Source organism: Globicephala melas, chromosome 10 (assembly GCF_963455315.2).
Source record: "Globicephala melas chromosome 10, mGloMel1.2, whole genome shotgun sequence".
Lineage (NCBI taxonomy): Eukaryota > Metazoa > Chordata > Mammalia > Artiodactyla > Delphinidae > Globicephala > Globicephala melas.
The window spans coordinates 10,009,700-10,032,031 of record NC_083323.1 but is presented as its reverse complement, the minus strand read 5'-3'; the positions used below and the strand labels follow the sequence as shown (position 1 = coordinate 10,032,031).

Sequence of the window (22,332 nt, the reverse complement as noted above, 5' to 3'; positions counted from 1 at the left end):
TCCCACCTCTGGCCAGAGGCAGCCGATTGGAGGAGGCAGGTCGGGAAGAAAGGTGAGAGCTGCCCATGGAGTGAGGGCCATGGCTCCCTCAAAGCTGGGAACGGGCCTCTGGAAGGATGCAATCTAACCCCCTTTCCACCCACTGCTGCCCTTGTGGGAGAGGTTTCCTTGTCCCTAAGGGGATCAGGCCCCCACCAGACCAGGACTCCCTTCTGCCTCCCCAGCCCAGCTTACCAGTCAGGCCACCCCTGCAGTCTGATTCCCCACCTCACTTCAGACTCCGGGAGGGGGAGGCGATGCCCCCGCCTCCACGACAGGCGTCTCTGGCTCCCTCAAGCTGCCGCTAGTGGCCTGTGCACTCCAGCCAACGCACAGATCTGACTGTTCTATCCCTCCTCTGCTAGTCTCCTGCGGCACCTCAGTGCCAGGCTGATAGGGTCTGGGGTTCTGATTCTGAAATTGGAGACCTCCACTACCTCTGACCACTGCCTGGTCTCTGGGATCCTAGTGACACAGTTTTTCATTCATTCATTCATCATCAGGGATGCATTGAACGTACTACTTGGCAGGCGCCATGCTGAGTGCTGGCGATAGAGGTGTGACCGAAACAGGCCAGGTTCCTGCCCTCAGGGAACTTGCAATTTGGAGAGAAAGACAAGAAGCCAGTTAACAAGCAAACAAATGCATAACCCAAACTGTGCTCCATGTCAGGTGGGAGATGGATGTTCTGAAAGAGACTAGCCAAGGGCTGTGCTTTAGCTGGTGCTCATCGAGGGCTTCCTGGAGAAAGCGACAAGGTAACGTGGAAGTAGAGATGAGGATGAAGTGAGGGAGTAGCATACCCGGGGGAAGAATGTTCCAGGCAGAGGAAGCTACAACAGTAAAGGCCCTCAGGTGGAAACATTCCAGCATGTTCCACGAACAGCAAGCCGCCAGAGGCCCTGAACAGAATGAACAGGGAGAAGCAGCCAGGCCCAGATCTCTAGCTAAGGACCTGAACTTCATTCTGCCTGTGACGGAAAGACATTAGTGGGGTTTGGGCAGGGGGTGTCATGGTCTGACTTAAATTTAAAATCAGCACTCAGGCTCTTATGTTACCCATTTTACCCATGGAGACTAAGGCTCAGAGAGGTCAAGGGACATTTCTGGGGTCACACAGCTGCCATGGAGCCAGTGCTCTGTCCAGCCCATCCACCAGCTCCCACGAGTCCAGTTACACCCTTTCCCATTGGGCTCCCCTTTTATTTTGGGGTCTTGCCCAGTGCTCTGAAATGGGGAATGTTACCTGGGTCAATGCCTGCCACTCCCACTCATGTGACCTCTGGCAGGGCAGGACCTTGCTTCTCTTGCCCCCTGATGTGGAAATGACCAATACGTGTTAGCTTCTAGTATTACTGCTATTATCTGTTTGCTTTAAAAACCCCATGCTCTGGGCTTCCCTGGTGGCGCAGTGGTTAAGAATCCGCCTGCCAATGCAGGGCACAAGGGTTCAAGCCCTGGTCCGGAAAGTTCCCACATGCCGTGGAGCAGCGAAGCCCGTGTGCCACAACTACTGAGCCTGTGCTCTAGAGCCCACGAGCCACAACTACAGAAGCCCGCGTGCCTAGAGCCTGTGCTCCGCAACGAAGAGTAGCCCCCGCTTGCCGCAACAAGAGAAAGCACGCATGCAGCAAGGAAGACCCAACGCAACCAAAAATAAATAAATAAAATAAATAAATAAAAAAAAATTAAAAAACAACCCATGCTCTAAATCTCTATGCTGATGATGAATTGAACTGAATTCCACCCACCCACCCCTGGTTCCTTGACCTTTACAAGGGCCCAGGAGGCCAGGGGTGAGTCAGTAAGGAGTCAGGCCTTGTTCTGGGGCCATGGCAACACTGAGGGGTGGGCACGTCAGGCACAGCTCAGCACCCATTGCCCACAGACTCCAAAGACTCCCCAGCCAGCCCTGAAATAGGCGGGGCAGTAATAGTGACAGGAATGGTGGGGGGTGGGGGTGGGGGGACTCCGGTGCCCCAGGAGGTTTTTCTCCCAATGGCCACTGGGTGGCAGCACTTCCCCAGGAATATGGGATTGTGGGGGCGCAAGCTTTTTCTGATTGAATCTGAGGCTCAGAACCCAAAGGTTAGAATCTTGGAGGAGACCTAGGCCCAGAGAGGACTTGCCTGGGGTCACACAGCTTTCAGTGGCCGGGCCAGGCCAGGGGTCACCCTCCTGCCTGGATGGACTCTGGAGCAGCAGGAGGGGGAGGGGTAGTTCTCCCTGTGCTCTGGCCAGGACTTGGTAGCCTGATCATGCCTGTCACTGGCCCCACTGTCTGTCTCTCCTGCCACACTGTGATTCTCTGAGGACAGGGGACTGTGCTTTGTACCCACTGTCGCCTGCACCAGCTATGTCCTCTGCCTGGGTCACCCTGCCCCTCTTCTTGACCCGGGTCCCACCAGCACCTCCTTCAAGACTCAGCTAAGATGTCAGTTCCTCCAGGAACCCTTCCCTGGCCTTTGTCCTGGGCAGAAGCCCCTCCTATGGGCCCACAAAACATCCTGGGCTCCTCCTAGGTGGTGAGGCCCCCAGGGCAGGGATCGTTGGTGTAGCTGAACAGGCCCACCCTGAGGATGCACAGACACTGTACATTCTGAGCCTGTGACACAGTGGTCCTCAAGCTGCAGGAGACATTGAAGCCACCCACGGAGCTTTGTGAAAATGCAGCCTCCAAGATTCCCCCTTTCCCCGGAGACTCTGATCCAATAGGTCTGAGACAGAGCCCAGGAGCCTCCATGTGAGCTACTTCCCAGGCGAGTCTGAAGCAGCGGCCCGAGCATCCTGAGGCCCCCGAAGTGTGCCATCAGCCCTGCCCTCTGAAGTGGTTGGGCAAAATGACTATAATGAGGAATGACAATACAAACCTCTGATGTCATTAAAAAGTCTGCAAATAACAAATGCTGGAGAGGGTGTGGAGTAAAGGGAACTCTCCTGCACTCTTGGTGGGAATGTAAGTTGGTGCAGCCACTATGGAGAACAGTATGGAGGTTCCTCAGAAAACTAAAAATAGAACTACCATATGACCCAGCAATCCTACTCCTGGGCATATATCCAGACAAAACTATAATCCAAAAAGATACATGTACCCCTATGTTCATAGCAGCACTACTTCTGCCTGCGAGAGGTGGATTAGAGCCGGGCCTGGGGGATGGGGAGAACAAGGAAGAAAAGAGGAGGCTGGGCGTCTTGCCCTCACCTGGGGAGAGGGACTGGAGTGGGCTGGGTGGGGGCTGGTCAGGAGGCTTGAGGGACATCTGTGTCATGTGCATTGTTTACAAGCACTCATACCTGTTTCTCCTTTTTATCTTGATCTTTGGGAGAGTCATTTTCCCCAGTCTACAGATATCTGAAGCTCAGAGTCAGGTAGTGACTTGCCCAAGATCCCCTAGCTACAAGATGGCAGCATCTGGGCTTGATCTAGGGCTACTGTGAGGTGGAAGAACCACAGTCCATGTTAAATTATCTGGGTTTGGAGACTGCTGATTTTTTAGAGTCGAAATTCTGGCCTGCAAACAGGGCTTGGAGGTCCCAGCCCTAGCTCTGCCGCTGACCACGTGAGAGACAAGGGGAAGTGCCTCTCTGAGCCTCAGTTTCCTTACCTGCACAATGTGGCTGACAATACTTGTTCTTCTCTCACAGGGTCGAGGTGAACTTTGAAATCCTGTGAAAGTGATCTGAACAGCGGAGCAGTGGGTACATGGGAAAGTTGTCGCTGTTGTGGCGTTCTGCACAACTGCTGAAACTCAGATAGTTCCCTAAGGAGGGGGTGGGGTGCAGCTCCCATCAGGCCATGGGATATGTGGATAATCATCCTTCTGCATTTCTCCTTCCTCTGCTGCCCCTGGGAGGAAGCTGGACAGGCCTGGGCCTATGCTGCCTGGATGAGGCAGATGCCAGCGCTGGGTCCCTGGGAGTACCAACCCGCTCCGGGAAACTTACTTTACACAATACCAGTGGCAGCAGAGGTTGTTGGGGAGATGAGGTTTGGACCCTTCGGCTGGGAAGCACTGATGGCTTTCCCTGAGCCTCAAGTACACAGGGGCTGTTACTCTCAAGGGGACCCCAGGGGAGCTGCTCAAGACTAAGCGGGGGTGTGAGGAGTCTTTCACTAAATATCACAGAAAGCATCTGCCTCAGTGCTCTTAGTTTGCATTGGGAGAAAGGAGGCTCGTAAAGGAAAGGGAAGGGAATCCAATCTGTCAATAGCAGAGCCGCTGACCACAGGTGTGCAGGTGTTAAGACGGGCACTGAACTAGGTGGCAGGAGTCTCAGGGTCGAGATCTGGATCTTATATTAACTGTGAGTGGCTCTGGACTCTCTTCCCCTCTCTGGCGCTTAGTTTCCTGGCCTGCAAAACTCCTCTTAGGCTGGCATCTCGAAGTATCCTTCCAGCTCGGACACTGTCATTCTAGTAGAGGAGTGACGGCACCCTAGGACGGGGTGCTGAAAATGTGAAAGGGAAAGTGTCGGGGTTTGTAGTCCACTGAACTTCTCTGGAGGTCTCCCCGCCTACGGATGCTTCCGTTGCCACGGCAACCAACCAGGCGGCTTGGTCCCCCGGCGTCCCGCTGAGGAAGCTGGGAAGAACCCTGACCTTACCAAGATGGCGGCGGCCACAGGGCAAGGGGCGGGGTTGAGCGCCGTCGGCCCGTCCGGACGTTTCCTCTCTTTCCGCTTTTTCATGCTAAAGGGGACCTTCCGTCAATACTTGTTCTCCTTCCTCGTTCTGGGAACGCCGGGAGGCAGGGAGGGAAGGGTTGCCTGTAGGGACCCAGGCAAATATCCAGTGCGGGAAGACGGGACTTCCGCGTCCCCCCGGAAGTGACGCGACAGTCGCGGCCGCCGACAGGTGGAACGGCAGGTGGGTTCAGGTGCCAGCCTGGCCCGGACCCGGCTGTGGTACTGACGCTTCCGGTGAGCGACAGAGGCGAGCTCCCAAGGGCCTGGAGACCCGTGGGGCGGGCTCTGGAATCTGAGGCTCCGCCCTGGCCTGGAGTTCCCCCCTGTACCTAGTAAGAATCACCTACCCACCCCCCACCCCGGGGACTACCCCCATCGTCCGGAGGGGAGTGGGAGGGCCCGACTCTCCCAGATCGCCGGGGTTGGGGTTGGCATTTAGGCACTGGTTCCCTAAGCTCTAAGCTCTTTTCTTTCCCGGATCCAGTTCCCCATTCCCCTGCCGAGCTGGGCAGTTAGCCAGCACACTGAAACTCTCGGAACCATGTTTGCAGACTTGGATTATGACATCGAGGAGGATAAACTGTGAGTATGTTGTTACCCCAAGTCCCACTAGTGCAGGAGCCCCAGGTCTCTCAGGTGCCTGGACTTACCAGTTCCACAGACCTTGCTTCTCAGCAGAAGATTAGGTCTCGTACTGTAGCAGAAATGAATCCTGCCCTTCCAGGAGCTCACCATCTGTAGGGGGCTGTGGACACATTGATGGATAAATACAGTTCAGGGCCATAAGGGTGCTAATGGAGAGTGACCTGGCTACACGAGGAGAACCGAGCAGGCCAAGCAGTGCCTTTTCTGGGGTGTTCAGGGAAGGCTTCATAGAGGAGGTGACAGTTGAGCCACATTTTGAAGGATGAACAGGAATATCATAAACATACTTTCCTCCCCAGCATAGATGATCAGTGGGGCAGATTTTCAAAAATTAAGTTAGTTTCCTTAATAGAATATATACTCCCGCAGAGCAGGGACTGGGTCCAATGCCTTTCTGTGTCCTCAGCACTTAGTACGGTGCTCAGCATCAATAGGTTGTTAGCAAATGTTTATCAAGTGAATAAGAGAATAAATGAGAATATTTACCACAAAACATAAATCAGTGCTAATGTATAGTGAAAACTGAGAGGTAATTGAGTACAGCAATTGACAGATGGGTGATGGATCGCTTAACAGGAGAAGGCTTCCTGGAGGAGCTGGCTGTTATGTTCCATATGTGCCTGAGAAGGTGACAAGGATAGAGTCTGACTCAAATCTTAGAGAGAGAATGAAGGAAAGGGAAGGGGGACCTATTTTTACGGAGTGCCTGCTCTGGGCTGGGGTGGTATTTAAGTGCCTTCCATGTACTTTCTTCCAAGAACTTTGGTAAAGTGGCCATTTTTAATCCATACCACTTTATGGATGAGGAAACTGAGATGCAGAGAGGGTGACTTACTTACCCAAGTCCCACAGCTGATAAATGGCTGCATTGGGATTGATCCCCCATCAGCATGGCTCCAAGAGCTCTGTGACGTTCCAGCACAAAGTGCTGTCTTTTTGGCCAAGTGAGAAAGAGAAAAGGCTGTGCAGCACTTGGAGGCTCTTGGGAGTTTTAGAAGGTCTGTCTGTCCCCGTCCCCTCCAGTCATCCTTTCTCCAGGGGACTCAGCTGCACGTGCTTCTCTCTCCAGCGGAATCCCTACCGTACCTGGGAAGGTGACCTTGCAGAAGGATGCTCAGAACCTGATTGGGATCAGCATTGGAGGAGGAGCCCAGTACTGTCCCTGCCTGTATATTGTCCAGGTATTGAGTGCTTTGGAGGTGGAAGGGAGGTGCTGGAGGGGGCGAGCCACCTCCCTACTTGGGCGTGACAAAGGTTCATTTCTCCCCTCTGCACAGCTGACTCCTCATTCTCTTCAGAGGGGCTTCCCCGAACACCCACTGTCAGTAGGTCCGCCCTTGTTTTCTTCTATCATTTCAGTCTGTTCTTTTCCTTCTCAGCACTTATCACCATCTGTACTCATGGATTTGCTCATTAGTTCTGTATCTAACTTCTTTTCCAGACTCTTTGCACTATGAGGTCAGGATCCCAGTTTGCTTTTTCACTGCAGTCAGCACCTTGTACAATGCCTGGCAAATAGCGGACCTTCAATAAAAATGTCATCAGTGAATCAATAAAATCATCAGCCTTTGGTACTAACACAAGTGCAGCATAATGGAAAGACTAAGACTATGAAATAATAATGGCCTGAGTCCAAGTGCAAGCTTCCCTGCTTATTAACTAGTTACTTAAGCTCTCTGGGCCTCAGTTTCCTCACCTGGAAAATGGGGATATAAAATATGTAGATCTGGGTTGTTGTGAAGATTAAACAAAATGACATCACACAATGTCCGGCCCTTAAGCAGCACTCCCTCGATAGCAGCTGCGATTATTTTTATGACAGTTCACTTTCCCAGGTGATCTGCCAGCGATACTGAACAATTCTGTGGTCCTTATAAGAAGGGCTGCCCTGGTGATATTCTGTCAGCTGGGACGCAGGAATGGGGACAGGCCTCGTTTATTATGTGGCTGGTCAGAGTCAGTGATCTTTCTGTAGCCTTGGAAGGAAGCTTGCCCCCCTCAGACATAAACTTGACCTGGATTCCAGCTATGTTTTAACCTTCTCAGCTAGGTAGCCATTGGTGGCAGATGGGAAACTGCAGTTTCTCTGAGGATCTTGAAAAGAGTCACTCCTAAGGCCTAGAAGATGGAGATTCCCTGGATCTGGTCTTGCCTGCTTAGGGTGTGGCCTTTACGAGCGCTTTGGCTTCCTCTGGCCCAGGAGGTGTTAGGGAGGCCTCCCCCAGGCCTGGCCTCCTTGCCATCTCCCTGCTCAGCCTCCCCTGCCACCTCCCCCTCACCACCTGTGGGGGGCCAGGTTTGTTCTTAATATGAACTGTGATTATAAAATAATAGAATTGATTTTTTTCAAAAGTCAATTTTATTTTTAATCAAAGGCTATCTGACTTGCTTTGAACAAGTCAAGAGTACTAAAAGGCTAGTGTCAAATAAGCAATCCTTTCTGCTCGCCGCCTTCTCACCGCCCTTCCCCCACCCCAATCCCGGAAGCAACGCCGCTCCCCACCCTTTTAGCTGTTGATTCAGGTATGAGGTCCCATTTTTCTCAGTAAGATGCTTAGCCTGTTAGTTTTTGGTCTATTGCTTATAAACATCTGTCAGCTTCTCTCAGTCTAGGAGCTAAAAATTTAGCTTTCTTCCAAAACCTATCTATCTATCTTCCCAACATAGTTATCATGTCAATTTTGGTTAAATCAGTATCAGTACAACATATTATGTTCGGGAAATATTTTCTGAGGGCCTGGCCAGGCTCTTTCGTAGCCACTAGAGATAAGAAAGCAAGAAAACGGAGACCCTGCCCTCAGAGAGCTCGGAGCATAGTAACATGCCGTTTTTTTGTCTTTCTTTTTAAATGGCATAGTGTTTGCATATGACCTCTGCACATCCTCCCGTATAGTTTATTATTATTATTTTTTAAAAAATAAATGTATTTATTTACTTATTTATTTTTGGCTCTGTTTGGTCTTCGCTGCTGCACACGGGCTTTCTCTAGTTGTGGCGAGCGGGGGCTACTCTTCGTGGCGGTGCACGGGCCTCTCATTGTGGTGACTTCTCTTGTTGCGGAGCACGGGCTTTAGGCGCGCCAGCTTCAGCAGTTGTGGCACGTGGGCTCAGTAGTTGTGGTACACGGGCTTAGTTGCTCTGCAGCATGTGGGATCTTCCCGGACCAGGGCTCGAACCTGTGTGCCCTGCATTGGCAGGGGATTCTTAACCACTGCGCCATGAGGGAAGCCCTCGTGTAGTTTTATAGGTGAGCAGACTCAGGCTCCTGGCCCAGGTCCCTAGCCGGCTGAGTGGTAGAGACCAAGTTAGAAAGCAGATCTGACAGGCTGCAAAGCATCCGCGTGCTCTCCTGCTGTACCAGATGGCACCGCCTGAAGACTCTAGAAATGCTGGTCCCTGCCCGCCCCCCCCCCGCCCCTGCCCACCTTAATCCCTGCGGCTGCTTCGGGGGGCCCAGAGGCTTCATTGCAGATCGTCTGCCAAAACCCGCAACGGTCTGGGAAACGTCTGCTGCTGAAGCTCCAGCAGGATGTGGGCAGGGAGGCCAGTGGCCGGCGCTGAGGTGGTGGCGTTCCGTGTCCTCCGTGTTCCCTAGAGAAGGGGTCGTGGAGGGTTGTGTCAGTGGGGAGGGAGCCTGGAGTTGAGTCTGTCCCCCTACTTTCTGCCTTGCCTTCCACCCACCTACAGATGTTTCCAGAGGTCTGTTTCCTGGCCTGCCGGCACTTTCCAGCAAAGACTAGCTCTCTTTCATCAACCCCCTGTGCAGGCCCTTGGATCCCCGCTGTTGCATCTTCCGGAAATGGCTGTATATCTTTTATTGTTGTGATCTCCTTTACCATTCTTTTTCAAATAATTGTGATGTTTTTATTGTGATTCTGGAAGGTAGCAGAAAGAAACATTTGTCTTAATTATTTCATTTTTTTCTTATAATATTAACGTATATGAAACATCATGAAATATTCTTTCTACGTGCTTTGCATAGAAAACTTGGAAACTAAAGATAAGTTATAGGGGAGACAGCTAATAATTTTGGCGTCTCTCCTGGTGGTTTTTGCCTGATGTGACTTTTGTATTCTTGGGTCCGTCTCTGCATACACTTGTGTAGCCTGCTCGCCCCTCGCCCTGAACGTCCCCCATACATCTGTCCTTTAACAGACACATTCAGCTGCACTCAGCCAGTGAGTGCAGACCCTGTGTTAGGGGTCATCTTGGGAGAAGGGGCTCACACGTGTGGCGGGGCCCTTGCTCCTTGGAGACAGAGATGAAGTGCAGGAACTGATAAGTGGTGCGTTGAGGCTCTGAGTCAGCTCAGTGCAGTGTTGTTGGAAAAAAATCTCAAGAAATGGCTTGGGAGGAGCAAACACTCCTGTGGTCGTGTAAGGTTTTGTGTATTTGATACCAGAAGAGGAGAGTCTCATCAGTCGCATTTACCTCCAGTTCCCCCTTCCCCTCCCCCAAGAATGTGGGTCACTCGTTTCTGGCTGTTAGGGTGCTGTCTCCCCTTGCCCTTCTCCAGCACCATTTAAGGGATGGAGGGCAGAGACCAGGACAGAGCCGGGTGCCGGTTGGAGTGGAGGGAATGACTGTCCCCCACCAGGTTTCTTCCCAGCTTTCCTTTTCTCCCCCACCCGCCCCCCCTTATGCACCCACAGGTGTTTGACAACACCCCAGCCGCGCTGGACGGCACCGTGGCAGCTGGCGATGAGATCACCGGGGTCAATGGCAGGTCAATCAAAGGAAAAACTAAGGTGGAGGTGGCCAAGATGATTCAGGAGGTGAAGGTAAGGGCTGCTGCGGGCCCTCCAGCCTGCCCGAGGGCCTGGAAGGGGGGACCGGCCCTTTCACAGCTCCCTCCTCAGTGCAGCAGGGTCTGGGTCACATCCCGGCTCCGTGTTCATTCAGTAGATACTATTCATGATCCAGGACTTGTGCTGGGCCTTGGTGAGAGAGTGGGCACCAGGACTGAAAGGTCCCCGTCCTCGAGCTCCCAGGGGAGCTGTCAGACGGAATCACTCCTCAGGGCGGGCCAGTGTGTCCCCAGTCAGGGCTGGAGCCGAAGCTGGAAGTCTGAGGTGAAGCTACCTGGGTCAGTAGACATCCAGTAAATGTCCACTGGGCCATGCTGGGCCCAGGAAGTTGTAAGAGGGAAAGAGGGGCCCCTCCCTACAACCCCCGTCCCTGTAGGAACTTTCAGTCCCCTGGGCCCTGGGGCAGCTCCTGGTCCAGCGGATGGTCTCCTGTTCTGCAGACCACACTGCACTCTGCCTGTTCCCGGCTTCCCCCTCCCTGCCCCCGCTGCTCCAGGCTAAGGCCTCTCCCCACAGGGCCCCTCTCTCCCTGAATGGCAGGGAGCATTCTGGCCAGTCCTGGAAGCATGCAGCCCTTTTGTCATTTCCTAGAGATTTTTGCTGCTAGTAGCTCTTGGGAAACCAAAACAGTGAAGGAGGTGCAAAGCCACAGGATGACTTAAAAGTCTGAGAGTCAAGCGTCCCAGCTGTGTGTTGAGCTTGGCCGAGAGTTTGAGCTCCCTCACCCTATCCATCCAAACCTCTCCTCACCTCCCATCCGTCCTCCGTGTCCTCTGTACCGTGTTTCATTCTGGTGCAGAAGTGGGGTGCATGTGCCCCCTCTGGATCCCCTCCCTCATCCCTACTCAGCAGAACCCTCCTCGTCCTCCCAGGCCTGTGTCGCGCCAGCCCCTCCCGTTGCCCACGAGAACAGCTTTCGGTGTGTGAGCACAGCCTTGCCACTGCGCAGGGACTCCGCAGCTCCCACGTCTGGGTGCCACGCAGAGATACGGCCCCTACTTTACTGGTGCCCAGAGTGGGGGGAAGGATTTGCTCGTGGTCGCACAGCTGGACCAGAGCCCAGGTCTGACTGCTGCCGCAGCGCTCCTTCCTTTCCCCACAGCTGCTCTCCACACACTGTGCTGCAGCCCGAGAGCCTTTTGCATCTACGCCTGATTCACTGCACGGGGTCACTTAGGAGGCGATCTTGAAATCCTGTGCATTTTGCATTTGAATGGATTCTGTCCCAAGTTCAGAGGTCTTAGGATTTCGAGAACGAAAGAGAGTGACGAGTGACGTGGTCAGGGGCAGCTTCTCAGGAGGAGCGCCACCTCTCTTCCAGTCACTAGACTGCAATTCATGTAATTTCCCTGAATTGCTGCGGCCTCCCTTGCTGGCCTCAGGCCCTTGGGGGCTGGGGCTGCCCCTGCACCTGCTTCCTCCATCCCAGCACCAGGCACAGAGAATGTGCTGGGATGGTTTGTGGAGCGAATGGAGGGAGGATGGGGATGGTTTAGAGCACGGGAGAAGATCCTCTGCGTGTCAGGAAGAATGATGTCGCAGAGCTTTGGAGTGTGGCCGTGGCATGGGGGTGGCAGGGGCACAGGACATCAGAGATCGCCAGGCTGCGAGCTCAGTGTCAACAGGGACCTTGTCTGCCCCTGTCCCTGCTGATTCTCCAGGGCCTGGCGGGTGGTGAGAGAAGGAGGGACCTTTTTCCAGGGCTCAGGACTTTTTCATGACCACAAACTCCAGTGAAAACAGGCCTCTCCCGGGAAGGGGCTTGGGGTCTGGGGGACTCCGTCACCACTCTGCTCGTCCTGCTTTTCCAGGGGGAGGTGACTATCCACTACAACAAGCTGCAGGCGGACCCCAAGCAGGGCATGTCCCTGGACATTGGTAAGCTGAGCTGGGGCAGTGGCGTCCAGTGGCCCCATAAGCCCCTGTTCTGCCTTCTGACGACCATGCGTCAGCACTCACATGGATGTGGTCTCTGACTCTTCTGACCAAGCCGATGCAAAGGGCCTGGGAGGACCCAGGGGTGCTCCCCCTGCAGCTGGTCCCAGGAGCCTGTCCCTGGTTTCTCCCTGCCCTGTGTTTACCCCCTTCCCCCAGCCACCTCCTCGAGGACCTTGCCGCCCTAGGGTTGTCCTTTGTACGGCAGCCCTCCAGCTCACCAGGCCCAGTCCCTCACCCTTCTGAAAGGGAGGGCAGCCCAGCCCTGGCCTGGTATCTCATGCCCACTTGCATACCCCTCCTCAGCCCTGGCCCTTTCTACGCACCTGCTCCCAGAAAGGCTCAGGGTCTGAACTGGACCTCAGCTTTGGGGCAGAAGCCAGCCCTTCTGCCCATAGCATGCCCTGGGACATGTCGCCTCCTGCTAGGGGTTCTGGGCCTTGGTTCTGTGGAAGCTTCAAGGCTCAAGAGCTGGACAGAAGCTTCAGGGTCCTCTGGGCCAGACACTTCATTCCAGATCAAGGCCCGAGATCCAGAGAGACGCTGTGTCCCTGGGTGAAGGCACACCCAGATCTCCTGGCTCTGGGGTCCAGCACCCTTTTCCTACACCCTTGGGCCACAGCCTCCTCCTGGTTTTTAAGGAAAGAGGCTAAGGGCAGATCAAGTCTGTCCTGGAGGTTCTTCCTCTAAAACCCTCTGGTCCCATCCTAGTCCCCTTCCAAGGACCGAGTATGTGACCACATATCATCCTAGTCCCCTTCCAGGGACCGAGTATGTGACCACATATCATCCTAGTCCCCTTCCAGGGACCGAGTATGTGACCACATGTGCAGCAACCGAGTCTGGGGCCTGAGGCCGGTTGTCACTGATGGTGCCTCTGCTCCCGGAAGTGGAGGAGAGGCGGAGGAGAGGTTCTCTGCGGTCGGCCTGTCAGCTGGTATCAAGCCTGGGCAGCTCTGGGCTCTCAGTGGTAGCCAGTAGCCACTGTGAGTGCCAGGCCCTTGGTTAAGCGCTTTCCATATTTACCCTTCCAGGCTCCCAGCGCCTCCCTCAGGTAGAGAGTGAACAGGGCGGGGGCCCAGAACCCCTCACTGGGACCCTCCCTACTTCACAGTCACGCACACACCAAACCCCGGTTCAGCCTCTTCTGCCCCTAGTGTCGCTCCCAGTGAGTCGCGATGGGGCGGGGATGGCCTGGGGGCCCAGACTCTACCTCACTGAGTCCCTTTCTCACCTGGTCCCAGTGTTGAAGAAGGTGAAGCATCGGCTGGTTGAGAACATGAGTTCGGGGACCGCAGATGCCCTGGGCCTGAGCCGGGCCATCCTGTGCAATGGTGAGTCCCCTCCTTCCACCCCCTGACCCTCGGTCCCGGGGGGCTCAGGCCCAGGCCTCAGGGGCGGGGGCACCATGGCTGCCCACCGGCTGCATCCTTGGAGGCCTCTCCCGCTCCCAGAGCATTCACAGTAGTCAGCGTAGGCATCTTACAGCCAGTGTCTTCCATTCCCCAGCAAGGGTTCACAGGCCCAGGTCACAGATGAGACAAATTCATGGTGGGGAGGTGCCTCCCTCCAGCTCCCCAAGCTGGTGCCTTCGCCACTGCCCCCAGCTGCTCTCACGCAGCCAAGGCCTCCCCCCACCGCCCCACGCCAGCCCAGTTCCACCCTGTGCCCTCTTGTCACCCCAGCATGCACTGCGCTGCTCCCACACTGCCCGCTCTGCCCCGCCTCTCTCCAGGAGGTGGCGCTGCTGCCCGCATCCCAGGGCTGGAGGTGGCTGCCCGCCTAGGGCTGGGGGAAAACCGCGTACACGCACATGCGCGCGCGCGCACACACACACACACACACACACACACACACACAAACACACACACGCGCTCTCTCCCCAGGGGGCCAGCGAAGCACTCGGTCCTGCTCCTGCTGTCACCAGCCTGAGTTTATAAATAGCAGCAGCTCTGCTGTGTACGTGCGGGGACAGATATAAATACCTGCGTACATTGTAGGCTCAGCTGGGCACACTGGGCTTTATTGGCGGGGATGCAGGGGAGGGGGGTCTGAGCTTGTTCCAAATGGGGTACAAAAGTGGCGGCTGCTATTTCCAGCTTCTTGGTGTCTATAAATCCCTGTTACTGTAGTTACCATGCGTTGGGATGAAATTAGAACTGGTTGTTGTGTTTTTCCCCCCAGACCTTGCAATTTCCCGAGCCTTAAATAGGGTTTCTAAAATTGAAGCTGTCATGATGTCCCATGACCCAGCTAAAAACAACAGCATGGCGCTTACGTGGCTCCTTCCCTGCCAGGCTGGCCAGGGGCCAAGGCTCTGGGGAGCCAGGGCCTGGAGGCCAGCCCAGTGGCCGAAGCCTCCTGAAGACCTCCGAGGCGCTCCCTTCCAGCCCCCAGAGCCCGGGCCTTCCTCCCTGACAGCCCAACACACAGCCGCCTTCTCTGCCCAGAGAAAGGCCAAGGCCCGGCTTCTGCTACTCCCCTTCTCTCCTGCCACTCTGAAAACCCTGGCCCAGGTCAGCACAGGAGCCTGGGGGGCAGAGGGCACCCCAACCTGCACAGCCCTCGCTGTGTGCCTTTAGGCAAGTTGCTTTACCTCTCTGTCCCTCGATTTTCTCTATAAGATGAGCAAAGTAGTCTCTGCCTCCAAGGCTCATGTGGAAGGACTGAGCTGCGGGGAGGGCACTCAGTAAGGCCAGGCCCCGTCTAGGAGGTGCCGGGCAAGGAAGCCACCGACATGGGCCCTGCCCTGCATTTGCTGCCGGTGCCCCCGGTGGGGAGTTGGGGGTGGACCTCAGCCCTGTTGGAGTGGAGGAGGGTGCCACTCGCTGCTGGTGGGAGTCCCACCCACCCCGATCTGGAATGCGGCCCCCTCCCTGGCAATCCACGTGCTCTCGTTTTGAGCCCTTGAGGTGAGGCAACTGCCCCTGCCCCTCAGCTTACAGCCCTTACTGCCCCTGCCCGTCGTGGCCTGGCCACTGTCGCTGCTGGACTGTAAGCCTTGAGGGCACAACTCAGATTTCATTCACCGCGGTCATTCCTGGGCCTGACGGGGTCCGGCGCACAGCGGGTGCTCAGTAAACTACCTGTGAAGCCAGCGAAGATGATCACCAGGGCCGCTCCCGTGCAAGGTCCTCCTCGAAGCCCTCGCTGAGTTTCTCTCCCCTCCCCGGTTGCTCTCGCCTCTGAGCCGGTGGCGGGGGGCTGCCTTGGAGCCCACCTTAGAGTTATTGTCGAGGCGTCCCGTCTCTGCTGCTTGTCCCTGACTGCCTTGCTCCTCGGCCATCAGCAGGGAGTTGTTAGAAGTCCCAGGGCCTTGACTGCCAGCCATGGGCCTGCCTTCTGCCGGCCATGGGGAGCCACCCGCGGGCTTGGCCTTGGGAACGGCCCAACTGGTTTTCACTCCCGATTTCCGGAAGTACCCGCATCCTCTTCACCTTTCTGCCCCTTTGCTGTGTCCCAGCCTGCTGGGGTGGCGCTTATCTCAGGAGCATCCTGAGGGCTGCCCTGCCTACCTCCACTTGTCTGGGTGTGCCAGGCTCTCTGCAAAGCACCAGTGAGCCCAGCTGACCCTGAGGTGCCAAGTCCCCCTCCCTGGGACCACGTCCTGTGCTGCTCCTCTGGGGGCGACCTTGCCCCTCCCAAGCCTGGCTCAGGTGACCTGTGGGTCTCTCCCCTGACCCTGTGGCTCTCTGATCCCCACAGATGGGCTTGTCAAGAGGCTTGAGGAGCTGGAGCGGACCGCCGAGCTGTATAAAGGTGGGCAGGCGCACCCTCTGGCTGGCAGCCCCATGGTGGGTGGGGTATCCCAGTCTGGAAAGTGCCTGGCACTGGCTCTGCCCTGGGGTGGAGCTCTGGAGCCCTGCTCTAAGGATGATGGCAGTGGGGGCAGAGTGCGAGCCTGTGCAATTCTGGGACCATGGCCGTTAAATATTCTTAAGGAAAAAAGTCTTAAGACATACTTCTTTTTTTAAAAAATAAATTTATTTTTGGCTGTGTTGGGTCTTCGTTGCTGCTCGCAGGCTTTCTCTAGTTGCAGCGAGCGGGGGCTACTCTTTGTTGCGGTGCGTGGGCTTGTCACCGTGGCTTCTCTTGTTGTGGAGCACAGGCTCTAGGCTTGCGGGCTTCAGTAGTTGTATCACGCGGGCTCAGTAGTTGTGGCTCGTGGGCTCTAGAGCACAGGCTCAGTAGTTGTGGCGCACAGGCTCAGTTGCTCCGCGGCATGTGGGATCTTCCCAGACCAGGGATCGAACCCATGTCCCCTGCATTGGCAGGCGGATTCTTAACCACTGTGCCACCAGGGAAGCCCAAGACATACTTTTTCTGATTGTAAAAGTAATACATGCCCATAAAAATCAAATAATGGCACATGTAAACCTAGCGAGAAGAGTCTGAAACCCAGGAACAGTGAGGGCCTCGGGGTGGGGTGGGGTGGGCGTTTGGAGGCCGTGTCCTCGGCCAGTGTGGTCCCCACCATGTGCCCCCAGCCCCCTCGGTTGGGTCTCTCCCACAGGGATGACAGAACACACCAAGAACCTCCTACGGGCCTTCTATGAGCTGTCGCAGACGCACCGGGGTAAGGATGCCCCAAACCTGCTGCGTGACCCTGGAAAAACCCTTGTTACCCTCTGGGCTCAGCACCTCCCCTACACCCATACAGTGAGGGTGCGGCCAAGCTCCTCCCTGGGGCCTTTCTCGTGCCCATGCTCAGGCAGACACCGCAGCATCTGACCTCGGGCCAGGTTTGGGCTGGGCACTGTCTAGATGCTGGGGTGTAGCAATAATGGGGCCAGCGGGGAGCATGTAGACCAGCTAGTCTTTTTTTTTTTGGCCGCACCGCACGGCTTATGGGATCTTAGTTCCCCGGCCGGGGATTGAACCTGGGCCCCCTGCAGTGGAAGCGCAGAGTCCCAGCCACTGGACCACTAGGGAAGTCCCCTAGACCAGCTTGTCTTGTGTGGGGCACAGTTACTCCTCCGGGCCCTGTCCCATCTATCTGTACTGCCGCTTACAATGTACGAGGCCCTTCCTCATTCGTGATCTCGTTTCCTACAAGTTTGTTATTAGTTGGGCAGGGCAGCTACAGTTAACCCCGTTTTGCAGTTGGGAAAACAAAGCCCAGATAGAAAAAGTGGTCGTGCAGCTCCTTAGGGGCGGAGTTGACCTAAGGCCCAGATTCCCAGACTAGTAGTCTGCCCCCAGACAACTTCCCCTCCTTCAACCTTGACCCAGCCTTCTGCACGGTCTGGTCGCTGTGGGGAGTGAGGGCCGGCTCCCTTGGAGGTAGGCCCAGCTTCCTCAACGTGTAGACTCGGGTGTCTACGCCGGAGTCTGCGCTCCTTGGGGGTGTAGGTCCGACTCCCTTGGGGGTATAGATTCACCTTTCTTGAGGTGTAGACCATCTCCCTTGGGACGTGGACCTCGGGCAGACCTTGGCCTCCAGCCTGCCACACCCCCTGCCTTGCTTCTCCCCAACAAATCCCTGGCTTCTCCGTTAAGGGGTCAAGTAGGGGCAGCCTTCAGGACAAACTTGTCACGCAGCCTTTGGGGACGTGTTCTCCGTGATTGGGGTGCGGGAGCCCCAGCCAGCTGCGAGCGAGGCTTTCGTGAAGTTCGCCGACGCCCACCGCAGCATTGAGAAGTTCGGCATCCGGCTGCTGAAGACCATCAAGCCGGTGGGTCCCGTGGAGCGTGTGTGTGTCAGCACGTGATGGGGGAGGGGCGGTGTGGCGAGCGGAAGGGGTCCCGTTCTGGACTCGGAGCACCGGGGGGCCGGCTCTGGCTTGGTGTCCTACACAGCTGACCATGCGTGAGGCACTCCTCCTCCGCGGCCTCAGCATCGACCTCCAGGCTCTTTTCTGGCCTTGGCTCCTCCGGAGTTACAGCTTGCCCGTGACCTGGTCTGTCTTCTTGTCCTTGAAACGTACAAGGCTGTCCAGGAGCCTCTGGCTGTGACACCTGAGGCCACTAGAAGCATTGACACATCAGTGCCATTCCTTGCCACCCTGGCCAGCCTGAGCCCTCTGCCCAAGGGGGCTTAAGCGTCCGCCCCATCCTCCCCTTCCAGATGCTGACGGACCTGAACACGTACCTCAACAAAGCCATCCCAGACACTCGCCTCACCATCAAGAAGTACCTGGACGTGAAGTTTGAGTACCTGGTAAGTGGTCTCCAGCCTCTGTGGGGGTGTGGGCCTGGCCTGCTGGGGTCAGAGCCCACCTGGAGATTTGCCCCTCCTCGGTCAGCTACACGGTGGCCAGCAGGGCAGGGCCAGAGCCTCGGTCACATCTGATTGAGGAGGTGGGACCAGGGGCCTAGGGGGTGCTGGGGAATCAGGCAGCAGCCTAGGCCCTGCTTCAGCTGTTTGGAGGAGCCCCTGGGAGCCTGGGGTGGGTAGAGCCCTCACTCTGGAGCACTCTGACCCCATGGGAATCCTTTTGGTCACTTTTAACAATGGATTAGACTAGGTCAGTGGTTATAAAGTGGGTACCAAGGGATGTTAATGAGTTTTATGTTCAAATAATAATTCTGTGGTGAAAGGAGGTGAGGGAAAATACTCCATCAAAGAGGCCAAGGTCCTTTGCTTGAGGACTTGTCAGAGCCTTTGGTAGACGCATACGCACCACGGGTCTTCAGGGGCCTTCCCAAGCTCTTTGGACCGTGGAGCCTTTTTTCCCAGAGCACCTCTTGGGACTTGAGTGTGGTAAATGCTGGGCTGTCTCTCAGGCCCTTTCCACCCTCCTAGATGAGTGCCCTGTCCTGAGCCTCCCAGGCAAAGGCCAGTCTGACTGAGGGGCCAGCCTCTGCCTGACACGTCTCGGCCCATCCCAGCTGAGGGTGCACAGGGCCCATGAGGCCTGGCACACCGGCTCCTCTGGGTGGCCGAGGGGTACAGCATGGCATGGGAGGAACTGGGGACATCAGGGTGGGCACCCAGGTGGTGCAGCCCCTCTGACAACCTGGCCTCACCTGTCCCACAGTCGTACTGCTTGAAGGTGAAGGAGATGGACGACGAGGAATACAGCTGCATTGTGAGTGCCACGGGGGGAGGGGGCGTGGCTGTGCTATTGGAAAGGCTCGGGGTGCACAATCGTCTCCTGCCTACCTCACAGAGCCCCAGGAACGGGCTGGGTCTGCCAGGGACACCAGGTGGGCCAGGCCAACCCAGGAGAGGCCTGGGGGTTGGCCAGGCTCTTGTTTCTGGAGGTTTGGGGTGATCCCCCCACCCCTGGCCCCTCCAGGCCTCGGAGTGCTGGCCAGCTTGCTGTGGGACACTCCCAGTGCCTGCTCCCAGACCAGCTGCCCGTCAGACTTTGTGGGGCTCTTGCAGGGAAAAACTGACTTTCCTCACTCCTGAGAGGTGGTGTTTTACTTCTTTTTAATTTTTTTTTATAGATTTTTTAAAATTTTTAATTTTATTTTTATGTATTAATTTTTGGCCGTGTTGGGTCTTTGTTGTTACGCGTGGGCTTTCTCTAGTTGCAGCGAGCGGGGCTACTCTTCGTTGCTTCTCATGACAGTGGTTTCTCTTGTTGCAGAGCACAGGCTCTAGGCACATGGGCTTCAGTAGTTGTGGCGTGTGGGCTCAGTAGTTGTGGCTCGTGGGCTCTAGAGCGCAGGCTCAGTAGTTGTGGCTCACGGGCTTAGTTGCTCCGCGGCATGTGGGATCCTCCTGGACCAGGGCTCATACCCGTGTCCCTTGCATTGGCCGGCGGATTCTTAACCACTGCGCCTTCAGGGAAGCCCGTTTTAAATATTTTTGGTATCAGGGTCCATCTAGGACTAAATATTCATTTATTTAATATGGCAAGGGTTTGGGTTTTAGGTTGTTTTTTTCAACAAAGCTATCACTAAGCGCTTCTAGCAGTCCTGGCGCCTCAGCAATGGGGAGCCATGGTAGCTTTGAAGAGTGCCGTGCCGTGCAGGGGTGTGAACCCATGGGTCGGCTCTGCAGCCTCCCTGCCCCCACCCCGCTCTGCTCCAGAGCAGGCTCCCCACCCCGCCCAGGGTCCCTGACGTGCTTCCCCTGCCCCAGGCTCTAGGGGAGCCCCTGTACCGCGTGAGCACAGGCAACTACGAGTACCGCCTGATCCTGCGCTGCCGCCAGGAGGCCCGCGCTCGCTTCTCCCAGATGCGCAAGGACGTGCTGGAGAAGATGGAGCTGCTGGACCAGAAACATGGTGAGGGGTGTGGGCTGTGGGCAGGCGCCCGGCCCACGGGCCACACCCTGCCTCGGGCAACCCCTACACCATCCTCTCCCCATTTCACAGCTGGGAAAACTGTGGCCCAGAGAGGTACAGTACTTACCTGAGCTCCCAGGGCCAGCGCATGGCAGAGCTCTGAGTCAGACCCAAGATGGGGGCTTCCCGGAGCCTGGCCTGGGTGGGACTGGCCGTGCCCCGTGGGCTCCTTGGGGTGTAGTCCACCATCCCCCCACCCTGGCAGGCCTCCTCCACCGCCTGACTGGGAGCTGGGAGGCGGCCTGGGTTCTGTGCAGGGCTGGGCAGCCCTGGCCTTGCCCCCTCCCGGGGCACGAGGGGTCAGTGAGGTGCATGATGGGATGCCCAGGAGGGCAGGGAGGGTCTTCTCCATGCGCAGGCAGCCCTGGCCCACTGGCGCCCGTCTGCCCGCCCTCCTGCCCCAGTCCAGGACATCGTGTTCCAGCTGCAACGCTTTGTGTCCACCATGTCCAAGTACTACAACGACTGCTACTCAGTGCTGCGTGACGCCGACGTCTTCCCCATCGAGGTGGACCTGGCCCACACCACGCTGGCCTACGGCTTCAGCCAGGATGAGTTCACTGACGGCGAGGATGAGGGGGAGGAAGACGAGGAGGACACAGCAGCCGGGGAGCCGTCCAGGGATGCGCGAGGGGCTGCCGGGCCCCTGGACAAGGGCGGAAGCTGGTGTGACTCCTGAGTGCCCCCTTGGGGTGCGGATCTGGGGGGTAGGGCGAGTGGGAGGATGGCAGCATGGGAGTGGGGGCAGGACTGCCACACAACAGGGTGGCGCATAAAGGCCTGCTGGCTTGGGGCGCCTGCCTCCCTGCTCCTCTGTCCCAGCACAGCGAACCCCAGCACCCGCCCAGGAAAGGCACCGGGCCGTGGCCTGGGACCTGGACGCTGGCCCCTCCACCTTCCCTCCCCACCTCCCCGGCCAGCTGGAGAGCTTGGTCTCTGGACCTGCCATAGGAAGGAGAAAGAGGGCAGAAAGGAAGAGGGGCTGGAGGTGGCGGGGAGTCCAGGAGCCGTTCCTTGTGGGCACCTCCACTGGCCCCCCGGAGACCTGCCAGGAGGGGGCGCGGGTGGACCGCTGAGCTTGGGACCAGGGTTTCACGCGCACCCTCACCTTGCCCTAGGCTGGCCCCGCCCCAGTCCACACTCACCTCGGCGGCCTTGATTAGTTTTATTCCCTCGCTCAGCCACTTCCCTGGGGAGGGGCTGGGCGCTGGGCCTGTACTGAATAAACACAAACCCAGATGGAGCCGGGCTCTTTGCAGTGGCCTCAGACCCTCTCTCCCCTCGACGTCCCCCTCTTCTGCCCCCTGATCACCAAGGCAGGGCAACAAGGTTTACTGACATTCCCTTTATAGCACTGACTCCTCACAGCAATTCTGTGGATTAGCACTACTGTCCCCATTTACAGATGGGAAACTGAGGCTCAGAAGAGGCTTGCCCAGGGCCACATGGTGTACAGGGACAGAATGGGATCTGGACTCGGATCCATGAAATTCAGAAGACTGCACTTTTCCCCCTGCCTCCCAGGCTTTCTGCTCTGTGGAGCCTCTTACGTCCTCCCTCGTCTTTGATCCTTCAGTGCTTCTGGCCATGAACTCAACCTTTATCTGGGGAAGGGCAGGGCAGATACTGGGTCAGGAGGACCCAAGGCCCCAAACTGGGGAGAGTGTTAAGGGGGCCCCGGCCATTCCAGGTCGCCTGTTCTGCCAGGGCCAAGGGGAGAAGCCCAGTGGGTGGTACCACGCTAGTATCCCAGGTGTCCAGCTTCACCTGGACAGTCCCAGTGCACACCTGTGGTCCTAGTGTAATTATTAATAGTGGCCCTTCTCATTCTCAAAGTGTCCCTGTTTGGACAATGAAATGTATGCTCGTCCTGAGAATGGGAGGGTGCAAGAGGGTGTGGGAGGCGGGCAGGGCCCGCGATGGCCGGGGCGGGGGTCCCGGGCAAGAGACCTGAATGGGATCCTCAGGCAGGATTGGGA

The 22,332-nt window shown here is 56.6% G+C and overlaps 1 protein-coding gene and 1 long non-coding RNA gene across 4 annotated transcripts; one reads left to right on the top strand and one right to left on the bottom strand.

Annotated features, from left to right (window-relative positions):
* Window positions 1-4,709: 4,709 nt before the first annotated feature.
* PICK1 (protein interacting with PRKCA 1) lies at window positions 4,710-21,596 on the top strand. Of its 3 annotated transcripts, none has more exons than XM_030855999.3 (13): window positions 4,710-4,906; window positions 5,210-5,307; window positions 6,440-6,551; window positions 10,023-10,151; window positions 11,990-12,056; window positions 13,358-13,447; window positions 15,819-15,872; window positions 16,627-16,689; window positions 17,655-17,788; window positions 18,181-18,273; window positions 19,094-19,144; window positions 20,149-20,293; window positions 20,758-21,596. In XM_030855999.3, exons 2-13 carry the CDS (start codon window positions 5,267-5,269, stop codon window positions 21,030-21,032), a joined length of 1,254 nt encoding a protein of 417 aa, XP_030711859.1. In that variant the 5' UTR covers window positions 4,710-4,906; window positions 5,210-5,266; the 3' UTR covers window positions 21,033-21,596. The 3 variants fall into 3 exon arrangements, with proteins under 3 accessions (XP_030711859.1, XP_030711858.1, XP_030711857.1); XM_030855998.3 differs by having other exon boundaries at window positions 4,711-4,959; XM_030855997.3 differs by having other exon boundaries at window positions 4,711-5,057.
* LOC132597957 (uncharacterized) lies at window positions 7,889-9,300 on the bottom strand. Its single transcript, XR_009565469.2, has 3 exons — window positions 9,052-9,300; window positions 8,796-8,961; window positions 7,889-8,555 (listed from the first exon to the last, which is right to left on the bottom strand). It is a non-coding gene; the product is annotated as an uncharacterized lncRNA (long non-coding RNA).
* Window positions 21,597-22,332: the final 736 nt, after the last annotated feature.